The following is a 26,359-nucleotide window of genomic DNA, read 5'->3' as shown; positions in this document are numbered from 1 at the left end:
GGCCCTTCAGCCCTCGATGTTGTGCCGAGCAATGATCACCCTACTCAAACCCACGTATCCACCCTATACCCGTAACCCAACAACCCCCCCCCCCCCCCAACCTTACTTTTGTAGGACACTACGGGCAATTTAGCATGGCCAATCCACCTAACCCGCACATCTTTGGACTGTGGGAGGAAACCGGAGCACCCGGAGGAAACCCATGCACACACGGGGAGGACGTGCAGACTCCGCACAGACAGTGACCCAGCCAGGAACCGAACCTGGGACCCTGGAGCTGTGAAGCATTTATGCTAACCACCATGCTACCGTGCTGCCCATTATGTGTGCCTAATTTTGGTAAAATATTCAGGGGAGCAGATGTTGCACTCAATTCTCATTCCCGTTCTCTGTAATGCTAAGTTGCCTGAATTTGCAGTCATCTCTGATGAAGCTTAGGCAGAACCTATGCTCGCCAATTAGTCGAGCATGCGCATGTGTAATTACTAACTCATGAGGCACTGTAGCATAGAGTATGGTATTGCTACTGTACTAGAAATCCAGAAGCTGAGTTAATGAACCAGAGCCATGAGTTCAAATCTCAAATCCGGGGAATTTAAATTCAATTAATTAAATAAATTGGGATTCAAAAAACTAATATCAGTAATGGTGACTATAAAATTATTGGATTGTTTTCATGTACCAGATACAAGTCAGGAGTGTGATGGAATACTCTCCATTTGTCTGGATGAGTGCATCTCCAACAACACTTACAAAGCTCGACACCATCCAGGACTGACCAAACTGCTTGATTGACAGGACATACTGCAGCAACTCTCCAAATCTCCTTCAACATCTCCTTCCAAACTGGTGACCTCTACTACCTAGAAGGACAAGGGCAGCACCACCATCTCGGCAAGTTCTCCTCCAAGTGGCACACCACCCTGACTTGGAACTGTATTGATATTCCTTTAATGGCATTGGGGGCTGGATTCTCCACTGGCGGAATTCTCCATTGCGTCGGCAGTTCACCAATGCCCGGGGATTTCCCGACGGCGTGGGACTGCCCACAATGGGAAACCCCATTGGCCAGCTGGCAGGATGGAGAATCCCGCTGCTGGCGGGGGTGCACCGGGCCAGAAAACTGGTGGGGCGGGATGGGGAATAAATATTTGCATTGCCACTGACACACACATATCCCATGGAGGTTTATATTAAAAATATCAGCCAATTTCTTCCAAGATTAGGATGTACCTTCCCAAGAATCGTAAATTCAATTCTGAACCTTACTATAGTGACTTAATCAGGAACTGGTTGAATCATGCCAGATCTGAAGATTTTCGCTTAATCTTAGAACATAGAACATAGAACAGTACAGGCCCTTCGGCCCTCAATGTTGTGCCGAGCCATGATCACCCTACTTAAACCCACGTATCCACCCTATACCCGTAACCCAACAACCCCCCCCCAACCTTACTTTTATTAGTACACTACGGGCAATTTAGCATGGCCAATCCACCTAACCCGCACATCTTTGGACTGTGGGAGGAAACCAGAGCACCCGGAGGAAACCCACGCACACAGGGGGAGGACGTGCAGACTCCACACAGACAGTGACCCAGCCGGGAATCGAACCTGGGACCCTGGAGCTGTGAAGCATTTATGCTAACCACCATGCTACCCTGCTGCCCCTTGTGATTACAATTTACATTACTATGCACGCTAAACTTCCAGTAAAATTGCGCAGTGTTCCAAAATAACTGTGCATGCTCACTTTTAAATCTCCAGTTGACCATCATAGAATACTTTATTATTTGAGAGAGTGTAAACAGGCTGAGCAGTATTATAATAATTGTCTCTAGTTATTCCAGAAAGAGGAAGTGAGGCTGCGAGAGTACAAATTAGGTTCAGTGTGAAAGAGAGTTCATAGAAACAGAGTATACCTGACCTTCTGATGTGTTTGTAATTGGAAAAAAGAGGCTGACTTATATTACAGTTGTCATACTTTAGTCACATAGGATATATTCTGGTAAAACTATCTCTTTGCTCAAAGAAATGCTATGCTCATCCCAGCACTATATTTCTCAAAGCCTGGAACAATAGAGAAATTCTGCTAGACGAAGGGACCATTTAGAATACGTCGCTGACAGATTACAGATGGTGTTTGAGCGAATCTAATAGCATTTCCCAGAATTTTCCACTAATGGTATTCTTGTTGTGGCGTCCCTTTGCCAGCTCGTTGTTGTTTTTGCTCGCGCGCGTTCACCTCAGAGGCTCACAAGATGCCCCGCAGGAGGCTGAGGAGCTGGATCCTTGGTTAGAGCACAGCATGATGAGATAAGCAGTACAGGTCTCAAGAAAGCCTGAACTGCCTTCATTTGCATTGCCTACTAAAAGTGAGGCGATAAAACCACTTTACTGGCACATCCTCGAATGCATAGTGATTTCACTTCATAATGAACTCTGCGCTGTGACTTAACAGACTGCCAGATTGAGACTGAAGAGTGGAATGAGAGACTGATGCAATACAGCGGTGAGGCGGCAAAAAAAAAATCACCTGGGCTTCAGGGAGTCCCACCGTTACCAACTGCTGAGCACTTCCCCTTTATTTCACAGATGACTGTTAGCGTGGAGAATGGAGAAAAGCAGATGTACTGACTAAGCAGATTTAACAAGCTGCTGGACCTGGAGTGGCTGTTTCATTGCAGGCTTCTGAAGATGAGAACCAAGACAATAGGTGGATTTTCTGTCACCAAATGCTCCGCATTTCAGTTTTTAAAAAAACGGGTAAGAAGATTTAATGTTTCGATTCATGTTTATTATGCCACAGCTCCCCTGAAAGAGCAATTATCTCAATGTCACAGCTTTAATCTGACAGCCAAGATACTGGATCAGAATAACCGGGTTAAATATAAATGTCAAAGGATAGAGTTACAAAAGCCACTAGTTTCAAGTGTCTTTTGAAATTAAGGATCTGCTTTTTTTTAAAAAATAAACCTCCCTGACAGTTTGCAGTATTCCTATTTGGAACTAGGTTTTGTACAAATTGATTTGTGCAAATCATTTTCCTCGAAAAAGCTCCCATATTACAACTTCTGAATGTTAGAAACTCTTCATTTTGAGTAACTTATTTACTATGATCTTAAGGTCATAATTAAGTTGCAGCTTTCGTGATAACTTGATAACCCCAATGCTGCTGTTCACTGCAGCAAAAAAATAAACTGATACATAACTGTATTTGAATATTGACCTCTGTAGTGTAAATTGTTTTAGTGCATAATTTAAAAGAAACAATATTAAAACAGAGCAGAGCCTGACCTAGCACACTGTTGCGTTCAGTGTCGTTTATTTCTGCATGCCCTTCTTTAATGTTAGAGACATTCAATGATCTTTTAGGCTTATGTGATTGAGTTTCAGGCTAATGCATGGATATCATTGTAAGAATTGATGTGCATTTTTTTTAAAGAAGCAATTGTATGAATGCCTGCAGGGTTTCTCTTCATATTCATAAACTATGAATTAGCTGCACTCAAACCTATGAATGAAATATTCAAATGGTTTGTTCCAGGGGAAGAACTTTCATGTCTTTGCTAGTCTACTCTTCATATTTCAGATGAAAGCATCACTGTCACTTACATCTGTTTCCATGAATGAATGCTGTAAAGACATATCAGAGTGATGTCCAATCCAATTATAGTTGGTCACTGTGGGTCTGCCTTGTTGTTTTTGACTTGAACCCTCATTGTAATGTCAAATAGCACTGGAGGAGTAAGAAGACTGTCCATGCATAATCAATAAATCACCTAGTGCTGTGCGGCACCAGTAATAATAGAAAATCATATCTATTAACAGACATGCTTTTCTATATTGGCACAAGCATTTGAGAGCAAAGATGGAGATGAGGGCCCTGTTGTTTGTTCTTTCTCTTCCCATAGTGAGGTTTTCCCTGAAGCAGGTCACTAGCTTGTCATCAGAGATTTTCAACTTGAGGGGGGTGTCAGTCTGCACCAAGTATGGTTGACCAGAAGTCTCACCCACCTGTCATTGGTGTGCTGGACAGATCTTGATACTCAACCTGTTAGCCGCGTCATGAACACACCTTCCTTGGGACCCGAACCCAGAGTTTTGAGCTCAGAGGCAGGGATACTGCCCAATGCACCACAAAACCTCCCCCTAACAGATCTATTATTTGAGGCGGGATTCTCCGGTCCCCCATCTGTGTGTTTCCTGATAGCGCACCGTTCGCTGCCAGCCGGTTTCTCTCTTCCCACCACTCAACAATGGGATTTCCAGGGCAGCACGGTGGCCTAGTGGTTAGCACAACCGCCTCACGGCGCTGAGGTCCCAGGTTCGATCCCAGCTCTGGGTCACTGTCCGTGTGGAGTTTGCACATTCTCCCTGTGTCTGCGTGGGTTTCGCCCCCACAACCCAAAAATGTGCAGAGTAGGTGGATTGGCCACGCTAAATTGCCCCTTAATTGGAAAAAATAATTGGGTAATCTAAAATTTATTTTAAAAAAACAATGGGATTTTCCATTGAAGCCTCCCCACACCGTCGGGAAACCAGCAGGAAAAGAGAACCCCAACCTCTGGAGAATTCTTGCCCATGTCTTAGTTGGCTTTGTAACATTTATAAATACTTGTAATAATCCAGGTAATGTTTCATTATTTTTATGATTATATATTGCTACATCTTTAATAAAGAATTTTACATTGTTCTATAGCTGTGCTTTATAATAGAATAGTTCACATCCCTAATAAGTATCACCCTGATTAAACAAAGAACAAAGAACAATACAGCGCAGGAACTGGCCCTACGGCCCTCCAAGCCTGTACCGGTCATGATACCAACCTTTGCCAAAGCCCTCAGCACTTCCTTGTGCCGTATCCCTCTATACCCACCCTATCCATGTGTTTGTCTAGATGTCTTTTGAATGCTGTTAATGTATCTGCTTCCACAACCTCCCTGGCAATGCCTTCCAGGCACTCACCACCCTCTGTATAAAAAAACCTGCCTCGCACATCTCCTCTAGACTTCACCTCATGGACCTTAAACCTATGCCCCCTGGTGACTGACCCCTCCACCCTGGGAAAGAGTGCCTGCCCATCTACTTTATCCATGCCCCTCATAATCTTGTAGACATCTGTCAGGTCGCCCCTCAATCTCAATCTTTCAAATGAAAATAGTCCGAGTCTATTCAGCCTCTCCACATAGCTAACACCCTCCAGACCAGGCAACATTCTGGTAAACCTCCTCTACATCGTCTCCAAAGCTTCCACATCCTTCTGGTAGTATGGTGACCAGAATTATGCGCAATATTCCAAGTGCAGCCTTACCAAGGATCTATACAACTGTAGCATGACTTGCCAGTTTTTATACTCTATGCCCCATCCAATGAAGGCAAGCATTCTGTATGCTTTCTTGACTACCTTGTCCACTTGTGTTGCAACCTTCAAAGATCTGTGGACCTGCAATGCCCAGATCTCTCTGACTTCCTATATTCCTGAGAGTTTTACCATTTACGGTATATTTCCCCTCTATGTTAGACCTACCAAAATGCATTACCTCACATTTGTCCAGATTAAACTCCATTCGCCATTTCTCTGCCCAAGTCTCCAACCTATCTATGTCCTGCTGTATCTCTGACAATCCTCAACACTATCTGCCACTCCACCAACCTTGGTGTCATCCGCAAACTTACTAATCAGACCAGCTACATTTTCCTCCAAATCATTTATGTATACCACAAACAACAGAGGTCCCAGCGCCGAACCATGTGGAACGCCACTAATCACAACCTTCCATTCAGAAAACACCCTTCTAGTGCTACCCTTTGCCTTCTGTGACCAAGCCAGGTCTGTATCCATCTTACCACCTCACTTTGATCCCGTGTGACTTCACCTTGTCAAAGGACTTCACTGAAGTCCATGTAAACAACATCTACCGCCCTCCCCTCAATCATCTTTATCACCTCCTTTAAAAACTCAATCAAGTTAGTGTGGTACGACCTACCCTTTACAAAACCACGCTGTCTATCGCTAATGAGTCCATTTGTTTCCAAACGGGTATAAATCCTGCCCTGAGAATTCTCTCCAATAATTTACCTACCACCGACGTGAGGTTCACCGTTATATTTGGCTCGTAGGAATATTAAGGCATGCGTTTTGTAGTATGGCCACATTTTTTCTAAAGACTGAGCTGGTCAACAGCAGCTAGAAAGAACACCTCAACCCCTCTGATGTTCAGGAATGAAAGCTTATCTTTAAATTTAAAGATTTAATGTATTCATTGATTACAAATAATAAACAAAATATCACAATCCTCTATGCTGTCAGGCAACCTGAACCAGCATCTTTCCACTAGCTAAACGCGCTGTGTTTTTATATTAAAAACCCAATCTCATATTAAATCTTGGAAAGGAAAAAAGGTGAATAATCTCCAAGGGGACCTATCACTTGCAATCAAGGTGAGAATCTGGAAGTAATTAGAAAGATAGGATGACAGAAACAGCCCATCGAGCCTCCTCTACCATTCACTGAGATCCTGGCTGATCTTCAACAACACTTCATATACCTCTCTTTACCCTAGATTCCTTAATACCTTTGGTGAACAACAATCTATAAATCTCAGGTTTTAAATCTAGAATTGATTTGGCATCATTAGCCATCGGTGGAGGAGAATTTCAAACTCTTTGAGTGTGAAGTGTTTTCTAATTTCATTCCTGGAAGGTGGCTCCAATGTTTATACAATGCCCCTCAGCACCAGCTTCCCCAACCAGCAACAATAGTTTTTCCAACGCTTTCTGTTCCCCTTATCAATGTAAAAGCTTCAATCAAATCACCCCTCGACCGTCTAAACTTCAGGGAATACAACCCCAGTTTGTGTAATCGCTCATCATACTTTAACCTTTGGAGTCCACATAATGTGCAATCTAACCAAGGCCAATAAGTCCTTCCCATAGTATGGTTCTCAGAATCATTCATTGTACTCTAGGGGGTTGCGTTCCCAAATCTGGATGACTGACGACCAACATGTATTCCTCTGGATGAGTTTTCAGTTCGCACTCAGTGCACAGAGAACCTGGGGACGTGGTTTGCGGCATCAGTCTGGTGGGGTGGTCAGGCCGGTTCCGCAGAGATAGGGGTGCCATCTTTAAAGGGCATGCCGATCGGCGCTGAAATTAAATTTGCATAACATCTTTAATAGAGTCAGATGTCTCAAACTCCTGCACAAAAGCTTTACCAGACCAAATGTGACCGGGCCACATAAGGAAATATTAGGTGAGGTTAAGTTTTACGATGTGTCTTATTAGAGGAAAGCGAGGTAGAAAGATGAAGGTTTAAGGGGGGAATTCCAGAATTTAGGATCTAGGCAGCTGCATCTCTTGAGGAGATGCAAGAAGCCACAATAGGAAGACTGCAGTGATTGGGCGGCACGGTAGCACAGTGGTTAGCACAGTTGCTTTACAGCTCCAGTGAGTCAGGTTCGATTCCCGGCTTGGGTCACTGTCTCTGCGGAGTTTGCACGTTCTCCCTGTGTGTGCGTGGGTTTCCTCCGGGTGCTCCGGTTTCCTCCCACAGTCCAAAGATGTGCAGGTTAGGTAGATTGACCATGCTAAATTGCCCTTAGTGTCCAAAAAGGTTGGGTGGGGTTACTATTGTGGGCACTCACCCGCTTTAAAGCCATATCCCCCTTTTCCTCATAGGCACTGGGGCTCTCCCTCTCCCCCTTCCACACATAAGGGGAACTCACCCCCCCATGAAGGAGGGTTGCTCATTTGCCAGATCCCCTTTGGCACTGCCCCCTTCATGTTACTCCTTGGCACTACCCTGGCACTGCCAGGGGGCACTGTGAGGGTGCTGGGAGCATTGCACAGACTTGTCCCTCAGCCTCCAGGAATGTCCGTGTCCCCGGTGTGGTCATCATGACTTGTTTTTGCTTTTGATAAACGGCAGCACGGTAGCATGGTGGTTAGCATCAATGCTTCACAGCTCCAGGGTCCCAGGTTCGATTCCCGGCTGGGGCACTGTCTGTGCGGAGTCTGCACGTCCTCCCCGTGTGTGCGTGGGTTTCCTCCGGGTGCTCCGGTTTCCTCCCACAGTCCAAAGATGTGCAGGTTAGGTGGATTGGCCAGGCTAAATTGCCCTTAGTGTCCTAAAAAATAATGTTAATGGGGGTTGTTGGGTTACTGGTATAGGGTGGATACGTGGGCTTGAGTAGGGTGATCATTGCTCGGCACAACATTGAGGGCCGAAAGGCCTGTTCTGTGCTGTACTGTTCTAAAGTAGTGATTTGTGCCTGCATGACATCACACCGGCAAGGAAGAGGATGGATTGCGGAAGGATGCTACAGCACAAAGCCCTTTAATTATATTGAAGTATATTTACATTTATGGAAATTAGATTTATGCTCCATTTGGGGCGTGAATTTGATTATGTCACTTTTGGGGGTGGGGAGGATATCAAGATTAGATCTCGCTGGTGCAAATCCCATTTGAATTATAGAATTTACAGTGCAGGAGGCCATTCGGACCATCGAGTCTGCACTGTCTCTTTGAAAGAGCACCCTATCTAAACCCGCACCTCCACCCTATCCCCATAACCCAGTAACCCCACCCAACACTAATGGCAATTTTGGACACTTAAGAGCAATTTAGCATGGCCAATCCAGCTAACCTTTTGGCCCTCTTGCGAGATTTAGCAGCTATTGTGGGATTTGCGCCTGTGTTGAACGGGGTCACTAAATCATGCCCATCATCTGCACCCCTTGTGGATCTGGCTTTTTATTAGACTGCTACACTGTTTGATGCTTGCTAGGCCACCAGATAAATATCCTGCCTGCACTTCAGTTTTCAGTTCCATTGAGCTCAGTGTGTCAGTCATTTCCATAACCTCCCAAGGTAAATATCGACTCAACGTTCCCAACAGTTTTCTTGGAAGCAATGGTTAAAACCAATCAACACATTTCATTCCTTCATTGCTCATTTTCACTAGAATCGAGAGCACAATAATAGTTTTTTGTCTCTTTTGGTAGCAAATGTTTCCGAAGCTGAAGGACACATATGGAATATATTTTTCAGGGTATGATTTTCCTGACCTATTCCTGTGGCTGAATATTATTGGAACTAAGTCAGAAATCTGCTCTGTTCCAGCTGGGGAACGATTCAAAAGCCAGTGCTTGGACACAGTTCAAAACAACTGCCCCTTGTAAAAGAATTGAAGACTGTCTCACACATTGTAATTGGAACCAGCTTTTCATGTCTTCCATTCATCTCCTTTTCCAGCTTGACACCGTAGCATGACAACCTTTTCATTTAACTGTTTTCTTCTTATCCTTCTGAATCCTTACACCATGCAACGGTATACCACAAGGAACTGGCCCCAAGTAGGATGGCAGCAGTTGCTCTGAGCATGATTTCGGACTAATCTTTTTCGCCTTTCCTGTGAGGAAAGGTCTGACTCCATTTAACACACTGTATCGTGCAACAGCAGTTCAACCAGAGCCAAGTTTTGAAACATGTCCACAGCCACTAATAGGGTAGACCAGCCACTAATAGGGTAACCTATTGGTTAGCACTGCTGCCTCACAGTGCCAAAGACTGGTTTAATTTTGGCCTCGGGTGACTGTCGAGTTTGCACTTTCTCCCCGTGTCTGCGTGGATTTCCCGAGGTGCTCCGGCTTCCTTCCACAATCCAAATATGTGCTAAATTGACTCTTAGTGTCCAAAGATGCGTAGGTTGGATGGGGTTATGGGGATAGGGCGAAGGAGTGGGCTGAGGTAGGGTGCTCTTTCAGAAGGTCATTGCAGATTCGATGGGCTGAATGGCTGCACTGTAGGAATTCTATGTTCTAACTGTGTGGCATAATATATTTGCACTCCAATGCACTCAGCAATCATACCACTATCTTATGCATTTCTATATTTTCACTATCAAAATTGGAGCTGTGTCATTCTGCGCACAGATGCAACAATTCGTTCATATGGTTATATTGATATTTTCTGTAGATAGTGAAATTTGAATTCAATAAAAATCTGGCTTTAAAAGTCTAATGATGACCATGACACCATTGCTGATTGTCATAAAAACCCATCTGGTTCACTAATGTCCTTCAGGGAAGGAAATCTGCCATCCTTACCTGATCTGGCCTACATGTGACTCCACATGTGGTTGACTTTTAATTGCCCCCTCAAGGGCAATTAGGGATGGGCAATAAATGCTGATCCAACCATATTTTCACAATACATTTGCATGTATAACTGGCAAAATATACAATGGGTGACAGGTTTTCTTCATTCATTGGATTTGTTGCTGTCTGGACCAGCATTTAATGCCCATCCCTCATTGCCCTTGAGGGGGCAGTTAAAAGTCAACCTCATGTGGAGACGCATGCAGGCCAGACCAGTGGTTAGCATTGTTGCCTATGGCGCTGAGGACCTGGGTTTGAATCCCAGCCCTGGGTCACTGTCCGTGTGGAGTTTGCACATTCTCCCCATGTCTGCGTAGGTTTTGCCCCCACAACCCAAAAGATGTGCAGGTTAGGTTGATTGGCCATGCTAAATTGCCCCTTAATTGGAAAAAGTAATTGGGTACTCTAAATTTATTTAAAAAAAATATAGGCCAGACCAGGTAAGGATGGCAGATTTCCTTCCCTGAAGGACATTAGTGAATCAGATGGGTTTTTATGACAATCAACACTGCAGTGGTGTGATTTGAACTTGGGTTCACCAAGCATTATCCTGAGTTGCTGGTTCACTAGTCCAGTGACAATACCACTATGCCACCATCTCCCCCAAAGTGACTTGGGCTTAATTGGCAAGGTGTATAACAGCCAGTGTGTACAATGGACAGCTGATATTTTTACCACTTTTTTGACACCACCAGTTTTAATGGTGATAATATTCTTCAACAATGCGTTCAGCTGGCTACTGTTTATTATGCATTCACAAAATAGTATTGGGATGAATATCATAATTGCTTGCTTTCCATGGAAGTCTGACGCACAATGCTTTACAATAAAGTGAAACCTGCAAGCATCTTTCGTGTGATTTATGGATGAAATGTCCAGTGCGGGAAACAATTAAGGGGCAATTTAGTGTGGCCAATCCATCTACCCTGCATATATTTGGGTTGTGCGGGTCACACCCATGCAGACACGGGGAGAACTCTACATGGATACTGACCCAGGACCGGGATTGAATCTAGGTCCTTGGCGCCATGAAACAGCAGCGCTAACCACTGCTTCGCCATGCCGCCCAGTGCGGGAAAACATGAGGTGAGAGGGCTCTTACCTTATTGAAATTGATCGTTCTCCAATAAAGTATTCTTGCTCTATGGCCTGAATTTTCACTGAGCTATGATGAGTTGGAAACCTTTTAAAAATGACAGGCGGGTCCCATTTCCGGGATTCCTGATCCCATTCCTGGGCTGTTTGGTTTTCAGGAGTACACGGTAGGGGCTCATGCCCATCAAAAGCGCACATCTGGCGGTCTGGACCTGGCTGGTTCCACTGCGGACATTGGCATATCTTACTCCACAGTTTTGATAGAGTTGGGCCAGATTTTAAAGAGTCATGGTTCACAACCCCTCAGGGCAATTGTGAACCCTTGTCTGCAGGAGGGTGCCTTTTAAAAGATAGGTTCAAAAGATGCCCTTCGTGTCACGCTATGCCTGCCCATTCACTCCCCATGACCTTGCATATTCCCATGCCAAGTTCTGCCCTTCCACCCACATCCAATGCCCCTCCTGTCCCCAAAAGCCATGTTTTGTCCTTCCAACAATGCCCCCTGACCCTTATGACCCAATGTCATTCTCTACCCCTCTCCTCACTCGCATATCCCCTCATATCCCCAATGACATTGTACAGCATGTCCATGCCCATTGACCCAGTATGTACTGAATATAACCAATGAACTCTATTTTAATGGTAGGATGTGTAAAAAGAAACCTTTTAAAAAAGTAATTCATTCAAATCTTCCCAAAATGTTAAGAAAGTAATTTCGCTGAGAAGGCAATAGAAGTGTCAATTATTCAGACCTTTGAAGTATCAATTTAAAAAAAATCACAAAACCTTGAAACCACGTAACCTTGCATAAATAAACATTGCGAAATTGACTGGAGAGATAAGAGAGCCTAAATTGCCAATTAAACAATGTTTTCTCTGGGGCTCAGCTATTTCAACATGTGTAATGGATGTCTTGGCTGGGAGCCCAGGCAACATTGACTCTTATAGAAGCACCTGCATCCCAACAAAAACATCGACAGTTCAGGCTCTCTGACTTTTCCCTGTCAATTTCACAATGTTTGTTGACATAAGTTAAGTGGTTTCAAGGATTTGTGTTTTTGCTATTGATACTTTAAAGGATTTGGATGATTCACTTTGCAGCCCAGTCGGCAGAAACGTACTTCAGGACTCAGCCAAATCGGTCTGCGTTGATGCTACTGAGCCACTATTGCGGATGGTCATTCAAGTCCCCCACCCAGAGTATATTTTGTGCCCTTGCCACAATCATTGCTTTCTGCAAATTGTGTTCAACATGGAGGAGCATGGAATCATCGCCTAAGAGAGGGCAGTAAGTGGTATTCGGCAGGAGTTTCCTTGTTCATGTCTAATCTGATATCATGTGACTTCATGGGTCCACAGTCAATGTTGAGGACTCCCAGGGAAACTCTATCCCATCTGCATGTCACTGTGCCACCACCTCTAGCAGTGACTGGGACATTGGTTGCAAGGTGTGAGTCAGTGATTATTATTACAAGTTGAGCATCCCTTATTCAAATTGCTTGGGGGCAAGAGTGTCTCGGATTCCGGAATATTTTGAATTTTGGAATACCTGTATAGGTATAGTTGTGAAACGTCGCAGAGGTAAGGGATCTCAGGTGAGCACCATGTTGCATGATTTTGGCACTGGGAAAAAAGTGAGGATTTCAGAGCTTTCTGAATTTTGAAATTTTGAATAAGGGGTTCTCAACCTGTACCATGTCAGGCTACTGCTTGCTTTGTCTGTGAAACAGCTCCCTCAATTTTGGTACAGGGCTGTGTGTGCCGTTTTCATATGTGATGCCTAAGTTGATGCCAGATGGTCCATCCAGTTTTATTCGTTTCCAGTTTTTCTCTCGTGTCTTAGTGCACCTGAGTGCTTTGCTGGGCCATTTCAGAGGGCAGTCAGGAGTGAACCATATTGTTGCGGGTCGAGAATCACATGTAGGCCTAGAGTAACAAGCAGGAGTTAAATCTACTTAAATGTATTCTAGTTGTGATTACCTTGCAAAAGTATTAATATAATTTGGCTAGGTTATGATAGATAGTTCAAAGGTAAGCATTCCTGTTTCTCTTGGCTTCTTACTCGGGTAAGTAGAAACATTTTATTTACCGTTTTGTTGACAACCTCCAGTAGTCCCTCTGAATACTGTTTGACATGGTCACAAGTAATACAAAAGCCTAAATCTTATTGCTTGTGATATTAGTAGACACATGTTTAACCTGTTATTTTGCCTGCTCTTTGAATGCAGCTGCTTGTGGACTGTTACCTCTGCTAAAGCAGGGGGAAGGGAGAAATGACATGCATTAAGTATCATTCACCAATTGCTAGCAATGATTTCTTGGTTGTTGTAACCAAGTATGCATACGTGAGCCAAAATAATTGTCAGGTGGGTACTTCTGCCTTTGTGTGAATTGTGGTTTGTTCAAGTCTGACAAGACTGGGGCATCATAATCTGAAACCATTCCCCCAACATGTCTGACAAGATCCTTTTTGCTGAGTTTATAAGTAAAGAAGTAGATGGTGTTGCTTTTGTCATGACAAGGCTGAAATTTCCCTCTGTTTACTGGATAGACAAACCGTAAGCCTCTTCTTTCCAAACATGTTATTGAGCTGGCAATGATATTAGCCTTATTTGGAAACAGGGCCAAGTTCACCCTGCCGTAGGTAAAGCACCTGCTGAGATTCACAACTTGACTGTTTGAAACAAGTTACTTTTGTCATCTGCACTTTCAGGAGCTGAATGTGGTCAGAAACAACTCGATAGCATCGCATTGCCACTTGGACTCCCAGTTCCTGCCTAATTCCAAATGTTTAATTCAGATTAGAAAAAAATGGCGACTAGAACAGAGTAGCAGAGAAGTCTTAGGTTAAAACAAACCCGGTCAAATCCACCGAATCTAGTTGTTCTGTCATCCATTACCTTGATTGCATCGCTGTGTAGCAGTCAGCTTTGGTGCGTGCCCATTGGCTGCTCAGCATGCAGGTCACGTTATTTGGATGCATTTGAAAGTAGAAACAGCCTGAGCTGTTTGCTGCTGTTCTGACTTGATTATCAATAAACACCTCATATACCATTGTATTGGGAAGTAGTTGATCTTAGAAACTCAGACAGGTATTAGGGTAGTCATCCCGGCAGTTCTTGGGTTTCATTAGGTTGGAACTGAGGATGTTTACTAATGTTTAGTACCATTCACAACTCATCAGGTGGTCAAGCTTTCCCTGTCCTCATGTCGAAAGAACTGGACACCATTCAGACTTGGGATGATAAACAGAAAATAAGATTTGCACCACTTAAGTGCCAGACGATGACCATCTTGAACAAAAGAGAATCCAACCACCTCCCCTTAACATTCAATGGCATAGCCATTATTGAATCCCCCACCATCAATGTGCTGGGGGTTACTGTGAACAGCAACTGAACTGACAAAGCCAGATAAATACTGTGGCTACAAGGGCAGGTCAGAGACTGGAAATTATGTGGAGAGTAACTTGCCTCCTGACTCCCCAAAGCCTGTCCACCATCTACAAGGCACAAGGTCAGGAGTGTGATGGAATAGTCTCCACTTGCCTGGATGTGTGCAGCTCCAACAAGACTCAAGAAGCTCAACACCATCCAGGACAAAGCAGCCACATGATCAGCAATCCACCCAACAATTTAAACAACAGTACATCTTACGTGTGATACATACTGCTGCTGATGACAATGTACATCATTCACAAGATGCACTGCAGCAACTCAACAAGGCTATTTAAACAACACCTTCCAAACCTGCAATCTCTCCCACTTAGAAGGGTAAGGACAGCAGATACATGGACCATCACCGCCTGCAAGTTTTCCTCAAAGCCACACACCATTCTGACTTGGCATTATATTGCAGTTTCATAACTGGCACTTCATCAAAATCCTGGAACTCCCTCCCTAACAACACTGTGGGTGTACCTACACCACATGGGTTGCAGCAGTTGAAAGGGCGGCTCACCACCACCTTCTCAAGAACAATTAGGGATGGGCAATAAATGCTGGTCTAGCCAGCAATGCCCACATCCCGTGAGAGAATAAAGAAAGGTCTTGGAAGTATCTTTGTAATTTTGAGCTATTACAGGCAAGTGAATCAAAAATGGTGTCTTGGAGAAAAGAATGATTACAGCACAGAAGGAAGCCATTGTGCCAGTGTTGATTCTCTGAAGGAACAATTCACTTAGTGCCACCCCTCTACATTTCCATGTTCTGCAAATTGAGCCTTGTGCTTCATTTTCCATTATTTGCACTGTTTCACCATCTCACCCATAGAGTATGACAAAAATGAGTAACGTGAGTGTTTCATGATAGGGTTCACTGACAATTAACGCAGGGAGCAACAGAATTAGAAGAGAAACAGCACATCATCCCCAGCCCTCAGCTGCCACCTGCTTTCTATAATCCTTCCCCATTTCCAGCAACCTTGACAAAGAATTGATCTGCACTTCAGCAAATTACTCAAAGGTCCTGGGGCGGGATTCTCCCGTACCCGATGGGGCGGGGGGATTCCCGGCGGGACGGAGTGGAGTGAACCACTCCGGCGTCGGCCCGCCCAAAGGTGCGGAATCCTCCGCACCTTCAGGGGCTAGACCAGTGCCGGAGTGGCTGGCATGGAAGGCCTTTGGCGCCACGCCAGCCGGGGCTGAAGGAACTCCGCCGGCCGGCACAGGTTCGCACATGCGCGGGAATGTCAGCGGCGTTCACCTATGCGTCGGCCATCGAGGAGGAAAAGAGTGCCCCCACGGCACAGGCCTTCCCGCGGACTGATGGGCCCCGATCACGGGCCAGGCCACCGTGGGGGCTCCCCCGGGGCCATATGAAATGAAAATCGCTTATTGTCACGAGTATCCTTCAATGAAGTTACTGTGAAAAGCCCCTAGTCGCCACATTCCGGCGCCTGTCCGGGGAGGCTGGTACGGCATATCGCCCCCCCCCCCCCCCCCCCCCCCCCCCCCCCACACAAGGACCCTGGAGCCCGCCCACGCTACCAGGTCCCAGGTCCTGCTGGTAAGGAACCTAGTCTGACCTACGCCGGCAGGACTGGCAAAGAACCAGCGGGACTTCGGCCCATCGCGGAGTCAGAGAATCGCCGGGAGGCCGCTGCGAGCGGCTGCTGACCGCCGCAATTCCCGCTCCCACCGAATCTCTGGTGGCGGAGAATTCAGCGGACGGCGGGGGCGGGATTCACACCCCCCCCCCCCGGCGATTCTCTGACCCGGCGGGGGGGTGGAGAATCCCGCCCGTGATTTTTATTATCTCGCATCCAAAAAGAATGGAACATGTTGGATCTTAAAATATTGGTAGCATGCTCAGTTCTGTGCTTAATACCTCTGGAGAGTAGGGCAGGTAGGTGGGTGTCTTGGAGTCAATTTGGTCAGGAGTATTCCTCAAGGAACTGTAAGAAAAAAGTGGGACTTGGCTGCCCCAACCATGCCCATGGCCACTATAGTATGTTGCCGAGCTGCCTCTCTGATGCCCTCTCTGCTCTGTTGGGGAGGTGCAAATAGAATTAATTTCTGAATGGTTGTTTCAGTGAATGCATATGGTTGGTTTCTCCCATGGCAATACACAACCAAAGGAAACTAAGGACTGAGGAACATTGTGACCTGCCTTTTGGAACTTGTAAACTTGATTTTGAGCATGTTTGAATGATTTGGAAGATTGCGCCGTTTGTGCATATTGTAGTCAGATACACAGTGAGTCAGCAAAGTGCACCACTGAAAAAAATGGTACGGTAGGCACAGGGGTATTTGTACAGCTTTCTTCTTTATGTCCTGTCGGTGTTGACAAAGCATTTATTTCCCATCCCTCTTTGCATTTCAGAGGACGCTAATGTGCTTTTAGCCACATATTGGGAGATGGTGGGGTAATGGAGTAATCCATAAACCCAGATTAACGTGCTAGGTTCAAATCTTATATGGCAACTGGCGGAATTTAATTCAATTTCTGCAATCTTGAATTAAAAACTAGTCTCAGTAATGGAACTGTTGTCAATTCAAAAACCTCATCTGGTTCACTACCGTCCTTCGGGGAAGGACATCTGATGGTCTACATGTGACTCCAGTGTGTTTGACTCCTGCTTGTCAAGCCAGTCAGTGCAAGGGTAATTAGGGACGGTGACAAATACTTAGCCTTGCCAGTGTCATGCAGATCCTATTACATAATTAAATAAATAGGCCAGGCAAGCAAAGCCCTTCCTTAAATGCCATTAGTGAACCAAATGCTTTTTAATGACAGTCTGGTCGTTTCATGGCACCCATTACTGTTGTAAACTTTTTATTCCAGATTTTATTTCATTAATTGTATTTAAATTCTGCAGCTGCCTTTGAAGAATTTGAACACATGCCCCTGGATCATTAGCCCAGCCCTCTGCATTAGTAGCAATCCAGTTAGGAAATTGACTGCTCTTTGAAGCAGCAGCATATATGAAATAGGTACTGGGTAAGCATCTTTCATCACATAATAGAACGCCAACACTGGCAGGATTAGCCCCTGAGAAGATTTATTGGGTTTAATGATATTGGTCTTGGCAATGTCTTGTTCTTGCTTTCCTGTTTCTCTGTTTGATGACTGCCAGGTTTAGAAAGTGTGGAATGTCCCCTCGCATCTCTGTTGTCTGCGCACTATGAATTTTTAGTAAGAAGTTCTGTTGGTTATTTTAAATTACCATGACCTATCATTGTGCTTGATACACATCCTGAGTATTGGAAGCTGAGGTGATGAGATGTCAGAGTTATTGCAATGCCCTGAGGGTCTAAATTGTGCCAAGAGTGCAAATAGCACCTCAGCCCTCTCAATACAGGCCCGTTAGTCATAGCAACTGTCCTATTTCCATGTGAATTACTTATTTATTTATTGATGTATTCTGTGACATCCTAGTAGATTTGCAGGTATGGAAAGCATGCTTTTTGAGCACTGCTGCCTCTTTGGGGAAATTTTAACTCAAAGTAGATTTTGCGCAGGTGGGGGGGGGAGGGGGGGGGGGGGTGATTGTCGGCCCGCTCCCCCAATGGCTCCAATTTAAGGCCCAGACTGTTCTGACATCTGGGCTATATTTACATCCCATGAGCCAGACTCAGGCAAACATCATTAACCCTTTGGAACATGCTACCACAGCGAGTAGTTGAAGGGAATGCCATAGATGCATTTAAGCAGGCATTAGCTAAAGGGAGAAATTAATATGTTGGTGGGTTTAAAATGGGAGGAGTCTTGTTCGGAGAATAAGCAGCCGCCTGGGCCTGTTAAGCTGTAAGACCTGCTTCAGTGCTGTAAACATTGTACGACTATGTAGTCCTGAGACAAAGACAATCGAACCCGAGAGTTCAAAGCTTGTGTTCATTCTTCGTACCTTGTCTTCTGCCAAAGATTACAGCAAAATGTGTTGTAAAGATAAATGCGTTCAGCATAGATTTCACACTCTGTTGATTCAGCATCATTGGCTTTTATGACTTGATGAACTGACCTTATTACAGACCTGTATCACATTATTGCAAAGTGCCTTGCAAAGTAGCAGGTAACATTTTATTGGTTGCAGACTAATCATAGAATATTTCCATGTTCGCAAAATTCCTTTCTTAGTGGAGATCACGATGGCAGAAAAATAATGAGTCCCAATAACTGAGACACTTTTCGTGATTAACTGTTCTACTCACTTGAACTTCGGTCGTCATTTTGTATCATTTTTATGACTGCTGCAGACAGACATACAAGGTCAGGCAGTCAAAATTCATTTTAAATTGGCAGTACTGAAGAAAAAAGATATCTACGTACAGATGGAGGGAAAGTCATAGGAAAACTGACAACCGAGAACAACATAGGCTAGGATCTTATGAGATCACAAGGAACGGGCTGGGAGGCAATCAGGTGGAAAGGCAGGGGTTGGCATACCTGTCACCTTCCTGCTGCTGCTCACATTTTGCAGGCAGTGGGTGGGTCCATCACTATGTGTGGAGATTGCCGGACATATCTAGGTGGCTTCCTTGCAGACTTGGGGCCGATCCTTTCTGATTGAGCACTGTAACCTACAGGAGGCTACTAAAGTGATTATGGGCATTCTGGGCAGAAGACCTCTTCTGCCACCCTCTCCCATCTCACCAATGAGCAGAAACACCCTCCAAACCTACTGGGACCTGCCTGATTGGCATTGGCAACACTGATACCCACTTAACATGGTACCAGGATGCCACTTCGGGCTGTTTTGGCATTCCACCGTTCCCATAGGCACTGCTGGAAATGAAGGACTGCCAGCCCTCTGATTGACCAGTGACCCTTGGAGGTGGGATATCAAGGCAGGAAGCAAGATATGGCAGAATCAAGGATACCAGTCTTCAGCCAATTCGATTCACTCCATGTGATAGCAAGAAATGGCTGAAAGCTCTGGATACAGCAAAGACTATGGACTCTGACAATATTCTGACAATGGTTTTGAAGACTTATGTTCAGAACTAGCTATAACCTTATCCAAACTATTCTAGTAGAGCTACAACAGCTATGAAAAATGCCCAGGTATGTCCTGTCCATGAAAAGCCGAGCAACAGAGGTAAAGTAACACAGAGGGCCAGATTCAGTGTGGGTCAGAGAGAGAGGATAGGAATTGTAAGCTTTGTGATAAGAAATACTATAAGGCTATTGGGGACAATTGTTGACTGAATAATTAGTTCTAGAACTTAGTAAAGTGATCAGTTCAGCAGAGGTGCTATTGGGAGCAAAAACATAACATCCTGGACAATTGCAACAGACAGCATCTGTGGAGAGAGAAGGGAACTAATGTTTTGAGTCCGGATGACTCTTTGTCAAAGTTTAGGGAACTCATTTTAGTTTGTCCTGCAGTTGAAGAACCAGGTAAAATAATAATAATAGCTTATTGTCACAAGTAGGCTTCCATGAAGTTACTGTGAAAAACCCCTATTCTGGTACCTGTTCAGGGAGGCTGGTATGGGAATTGAACCCGCACTGCTGGTCTTGGTCTGCATTACAAGCCAGCTGTCTTAGTTCACTGTGCTAAACCAGCCCTGAGTGAGTATGGAATTCAGTTTCTTGGTGTCGCAGGGAGAGATATGATTTGGGGAAGAAACATCAAACAAATGTTCAAGAATCCTCCTGAAGGAAACTGCTTGCAACTATGCCAATTGAGAAGCCTTTATGACAAGCTGGTGTTAACTCTTTACTGCTTTATGTGTCTGTAAAGATATTGCTGGAGTAAAAGAATGGTGTGAATTTAAAGTATGGTCTTGGCATTGAGATCTTTCCAATCTGATGTGATAGAGTTCATATTTTTGTTTAATAAATATTTTTTTCTATATGTTAAAAGTTCATCAGCAGACTCCTGTGAATTTATTCAGTAACTTTCAAACAAAGAACGAAGAACAAAGAAAAGTACAGCACAGCAGCAGGCCCTTCGGCCCTCCAAGCCTGTGCCGACCATGCTGCCCGTCTAAATTAAAATCTTCTACACTTCCGGGATCCGTGTCCCTCTATTCCCATCCTATTCATGTATTTGTCAAGATGCCCCTTAAATGTCCCTACTTCCATCACCTCCTCCGGCAGCGAGTTCCAGGCACCCACTACCCTCTGTGTAAAAAACTTGCCTCGTACATCTCCTCTAAACCTTGCCCCTTGCACCTTAAACCTATGCCGCTTAGTAATTGACCCCTCTACCCTGGGAAAAAGACTCTGCCTATTCACTCTGTCTATGCCCCTCATAATTTTGTAGGCCTCTATCAGGTCGCCCCTCAACCTCCTTTGTTCCGGTGAGAACAAACCGTGTTTATTCAACCTCTCCTCATAGCTAATGCCCTCCATACCAGGCAATATCCTGGTAAATCTCTTCTGCACCCTCTCTAAAGCCTCCGCATCCTTCTGGTAGTGTAGTGACCAGGATTGAACACTATACTCCAAATGTGGCCTAACTAAGGTTCTATACAGCTGCAACATGACTTGCCAATTCTTATACTCAATGCCCCGGCCAATGAAGGCAAGCATGCCGTATGCCTTCTTGCTTACCTTCTCCACCTGTGTTGCCCCCTTCAGTGACCTGTGGTCCTGTACACCAAGATCACTCTGACTGACAATACTCTTGAGGGTTCTACCGTTCACTGTATATTCCTTACCTGTATTAGACCTTCCAAAATGCATTACCTCACATTTGTCTGGATTAAACTCCATCTGCCATCTCACCGCCCAAGTCTCCAAACGATCTAAATCCTGCTGTATCCTCTGACAGTCCTCATCGCTATCCGTAATTCCACCAACTTACTAATCAGTCCAGTTACATTTTCCTCCAAATCATTGATATATACTACGAACAGCAAAGGCCCCAGCACTGATCCCTGAGGAACGTCGCTAGTCACATCCCTCCCATCAGCAAAGCACCCTTCCATTGCTACTCTCTGCCTTCTGTGACCAAGCCAGTTCTGTATTCATCTTTTCTCCATGGTTTATGAAAAAAATAAGTCAGGGGGTGGGATTCTCTAGCTTGGGATGGAAAATCGGGATCCTCAGACCCGCCGCCAGCTGGGAACGGGAATAATGTCCATGATGCATGTCAGCAGGAGCAGGAAAATAAATGCAAATGGGCGTTAATGACCCATCTCTATCTATTTTGTGGGCCCAGGTCCCTATGCTCCACTTATGGTTTTGACCAGTGTGGACCTGACGTGGTGGACTTTGTGGTGGGTCAAGGAGGCAACGGTTGCCTCCTTCATCCACTGCGAGGTCCACCGCATCAGGGCCACGCTGGTAGAGACCATCCAAGCCCATCCGAGGGCCAACCCCCCACCCAACATTGCAGTACCTGCCCATGCCTCCTCTACCAGATGCCCCCAATGCCCCTCACAGGGACCCCTGTAATAGGGAGACCCCCTACAGGGAGCTCTGTAATAGGGAGAAACCCCACAGAGACCCTGTAATATGAGGGTACCCCACAAGGACCCCCTGCCTAAATGGACTCCTGTCTGGAAGCTAGAGGGCAGTCCAGACAGGGGCAGTGGAAAGCATGGGTGATGTAATGTTTACCTTGCAGCTCCACGTGCCCAGTCCTCCAAGGAGAGCAGCTGTGCCTGCATCTGGTTCCCACAGACCCATTCACTACAAGCCATTCATATCGTTATGTGGTATATGACTGTCAGTTTCTACATGGTTCAGTGGCCTAAATAGTGAAACCACAATGTTTGCAAACATTGAACACATCAAAGAGATGTAAGTGCATTCCAAGCACTGAGTGCATTCCAATTGTTGAAAGATGTGGTTTCACTGCACTCTCATCTCTTTGTTGGTTTCAATGTTTACAAACATTGAAGGGATATGAGTGGATTAAAGCTGCAGAAGGTTTGTAGAAGCTGTAATTCACCTGTACTGGTAAGCTATGAATGGCTTGTTGCTAATGAATTTGTGTGAACCAGAAGCAGGCACAGCGGCTCTCCTTCGAGGAACAGACACTTGGAGCTGCAAGGTAAGTGTTACAGCTATAATACTTCTCACTGCCCCTGTCTGGACTGATCTCTAGCTTCCAAACAGGGGTCCCTGGTTGGGGGAGAGGGGGATGATTCTGTGTGTAGGGAAGTCGGGGGCTCTGTGGAGGGGGTCCCTTTAGGCAGGGTGTCTCTGTGGGGGAGGACAGAAGTGACCTTTGTCTACACGATTAACTTTGCCCAGCAATATCTAGTCCACACAAGGCCATGCGGGAGCCTATTGTGCCCTCTTACTAGATGTTGTATTTTCTGAGTCTGATGCAACTATTTATCCCTGTTTACTCTTTAGGTTGAAGTAAGCTGAGGCTCAGTCAGGCTGCCTTGCAATCAGTCATTATATTGTTACTGTTCTTTTTTTGGATAGGTCAGAAGATGGAAGAAGAGTGACAAAATAAACTCTGATGAAAAACTGCCAACAACGACAGACGATCCAGAGTCCTGTGCATCTCAGATGGGCAAAGTTCCGAAATTAGCAGCTCAGCCATCCATAATGGAATGTCATTGTTGCCAAATGAACATAACCCATAAATCTGATGGACCGTTGGAAACCAGGAAGAGCTCCAAGGTATAGCAGTTGAAGTTGTACAAATTTAATTTAAAGAGCAATTGTCTTTCTCAAAAATGTAAAACTTTATTTTGTTTGGGAAAGAAGAGCCCATAATGTTTTCATCATGACGTTAATTGCAAGTGATGCCATGGCATGGGGCTTTACACAACCACCAGATGTCCACATTCAATTTACATTCAATCAAGTGTGGAAACTGTTGCAATGCAGGAAATGTAGTAACCAGTTTGTGCACGGACCCCCCTCCCCCAACCACCACAACCACAAACAGCAATATGATAATTTCCTCATACTCTGCTTTTGTGGTGTTGATTGAGGGATGAATATTGGCCAGGACATCAGGGATAACTTTCCTGCTCTTCTTCAAAATAACGCCACGGGGCCCTTTATTCCCACCCAATCGGGCAGCTGGGGCATTGGTTTCAGCGCCGGCCCTAGGGTTGCTGGCGCCCCGGGCAAGCTGAACTTCGGCGCCCTTGGGGGGGGGGGGCCGAGGGGCGGGGGCGGACCCGAGGGGGGGCGGACCCGAGGGGGGGGCGGGGGAGGGCGGACCCGAGGGGGGGCGGGGGAGGGCGGACCCGAGGGGGGGGCGGACCCGAGGGGGGGCGGGGGGGAGCGGACTGAGCGGGGGGGCGGACCGAGCGGGGCGGACCGGGGGGGGCGGACCGAGCGGGGGCGCCTTGGGGGAGGGCGGCCACCGCGCATGCGCTGGTTGGCACCGGCCCAACTGCGCATGCGCGGGACCCGAGTCTCTGGCGCCCCCGGCACATGGCGCCCCGGGCAACTGCCCGAGTTGCCGGTGCCTTGAGCCGGCCCTGATTGGTTTAACATCTCATCTGAAAGATGGCACCTCCAAAAGTGCAGTGCTCCTAGAGTGCTGCACTGGGATGTTACCTTTAATTTTTGTACTGAAGCCCTGAAGTGGGACTTGGATCCCAAACCTCACCACTCTAAGGGAAGAGTACCACCAGTTGAGCCATGACTGAACGTTATAGTATTGGCATTTAACTATCGGCCCAGATTATGGGAGTGAATTTCCATGAATGCCATTTTTCCAGGATCTTTTGTTGAGGTTACAAAGGACAAGTTGGAGAACCCTCAGAGAAATTTAACCCTTGCCTGGTGAATTTCTGGAAGGGTTATAGAAAACATAACCTTCAGACTCAGAGGTGATAGAGTTACCCTAAAGCATTAATCTGACCTTGAAGCAAACAAGGAAATGTTATCCAAATATTTTTAAATGTAATTCAAGTAATAGTCCGAGCAAACAAGGCTCAACAGATTGCCAAAGACCATTAACAGAATGGTCATCTGAATATATTAACTGATAGTTCTTCACATATTTCAATTCTGACCATAACATCACAGGGGAGGCTGTGGTGCAGTGGTATTATCACAGGGATAGCAGTCCAGAGATCCAGGGCAATGCTCTGGGGATCCAAGTTCAAATCCCATCAAAGCAGATGGTGACATCTGACTTCAATAAAGATCTGTACTTAAAAGTCTAATGATGACCATAAAACCATTGTTGATTGGTTGTAAAAAAACTGATTTGGGTCACTCATGCTTGTGACCTCAATGCCCTAGCAAGCCAATCAGTTCAAGGGCAATAAATTCTGGCTCATATAGTGCAGAAGGAACCATTTGGCCCATTGAGTCTGCACCGACTCACTTCCACCATAACCCCATCTAACCTTTTTGGCCAATCTACCTAACCTGCATGTCTTTGGACTGCAGGAGGAGGAAACCGGAGCACCCGAGGAAACCCACACAGACATGCGGAGAACGTGCAGACTCCGCATAGACAGTGACCCAGCAGGGAATTGAACCTGGGACCCTGAAGCCACAGTGCTAGCCACATGTGCTACTATGCTGCCCACATCTTCTGAGTTAATTTAAAAAAAGTGTATCAATGGGGACAGCCACACTGGGCTATTATCAGGAATGTGGAATCGGGGATTGTCTGTTGAAAAGTGGTGCAAGTCAATCCCCTCCAAGCTGGTCCATGTTCTTTCTCAGATATTAATTTGCCATTACATTTAATCCGATAGGCCACCATTGTGTCCCAATGGTATGTCTCTGGCTATTAAATCAGATTGATTTTGACCATTGAGGAATGGGCACATTTGTTTTACTTCAACTTCAATGATTTAAAATGCTGAAGTTAGGCTGGGCCTCTCAAGAATAATTTGATTTATGTCCAACGAACTCTGCTAATAAAGTATAATATTCTTTGGAAAGAGGGAAATGGTCATTTGAGAATTCATTATGCAGATGCAGGCTGGAGAATCCTAAAGTGGGCTTTGCTTGGGATTTACCAATGTGAGCAGCAAAAAGCTTCTGTGTATTTTTGACAGATTTCACCAGCACCAGAGGAACGATTGTTCATTTCTTGTGTGCACAACTTGTCACAATAGAATGGAGAATCTAAAAAAGCATTTACCAGTTAAAATAAGAAAGGATTAGAACAAAGGACAAAAAAACAAAGAAAAGTACAGCACAGGAACAGGCCCTTCGGCCCTCCAAGCCTGTGCTGACCATGCCGTCTAAACTAAAATCTTCTACACTTCCTGGGTCCGTATCCCTCCGTTACCATCCTATTCGTGTATTTGTCAAGATGCCCCTTAAATGCCACTATCAATTGAAAAAGGGCAACACAGTGTCGCAGTGGTTAGCACTGCTGCCTCACGGCACCAAGGACTTGTTCAAAGTTCGTTTCTGGTTCCGGGTCACTGTCTTTGTGGAGTTTGCACATTCTTCCCGTGTCTGCATGGGTCTGACCTCCACAACCCAAAAAGATGTGCAGGGTAGGTGGATTGGTCATGCTAAATTGCCCCTTAATTGCAAAAAAAAGAATTGGGTACTCTAAATTTATTTTTTTAAAAAGAAAGATTGAAATAGATAAAGGGGGGAAAAGGTGGATAATGCTAAGGCAACAGAATATTATTCTCCAGCGCTGATGTCCAACAGTGTTATTTAATAGTCTGATAACAACACTATCAAAGCCTGTCATTTCAGTTTTAGACACAAGTTACAAATATTAATGCGCACCTCATGACCAAAAG

The 26,359-nt window shown here is 45.3% G+C and overlaps 1 protein-coding gene across 2 annotated transcripts in view; it reads left to right on the top strand.

Annotated features, from left to right (window-relative positions):
* Nucleotides 1–2,282: 2,282 nt before the first annotated feature.
* The window catches only part of sgk1 (serum/glucocorticoid regulated kinase 1), a 100,900-nt gene continuing 76,823 nt past the window's right edge, over nt 2,283–26,359 (top strand). The window contains exons 1-3 of one of the 2 annotated variants that reach the window (XM_038799392.1): nt 2,283–2,512; nt 2,596–2,766; nt 23,094–23,294. In XM_038799392.1, the coding sequence (XP_038655320.1) occupies nt 2,698–2,766; nt 23,094–23,294 (270 nt within the window). In that variant the 5' untranslated portion in view covers nt 2,283–2,512; nt 2,596–2,697. Of the gene's footprint in view, nt 2,767–23,093; nt 23,295–26,359 lie in introns of both variants that reach the window. The other variant, XM_038799390.1, reaches the window with a different exon arrangement.

This window comes from Scyliorhinus canicula, chromosome 6 (genome assembly GCF_902713615.1).
Source record: "Scyliorhinus canicula chromosome 6, sScyCan1.1, whole genome shotgun sequence".
Lineage (NCBI taxonomy): Eukaryota > Metazoa > Chordata > Chondrichthyes > Carcharhiniformes > Scyliorhinidae > Scyliorhinus > Scyliorhinus canicula.
Note: the sequence above shows the minus strand (reverse complement) of the source record. Positions and strands in the feature narration are given on the sequence as shown.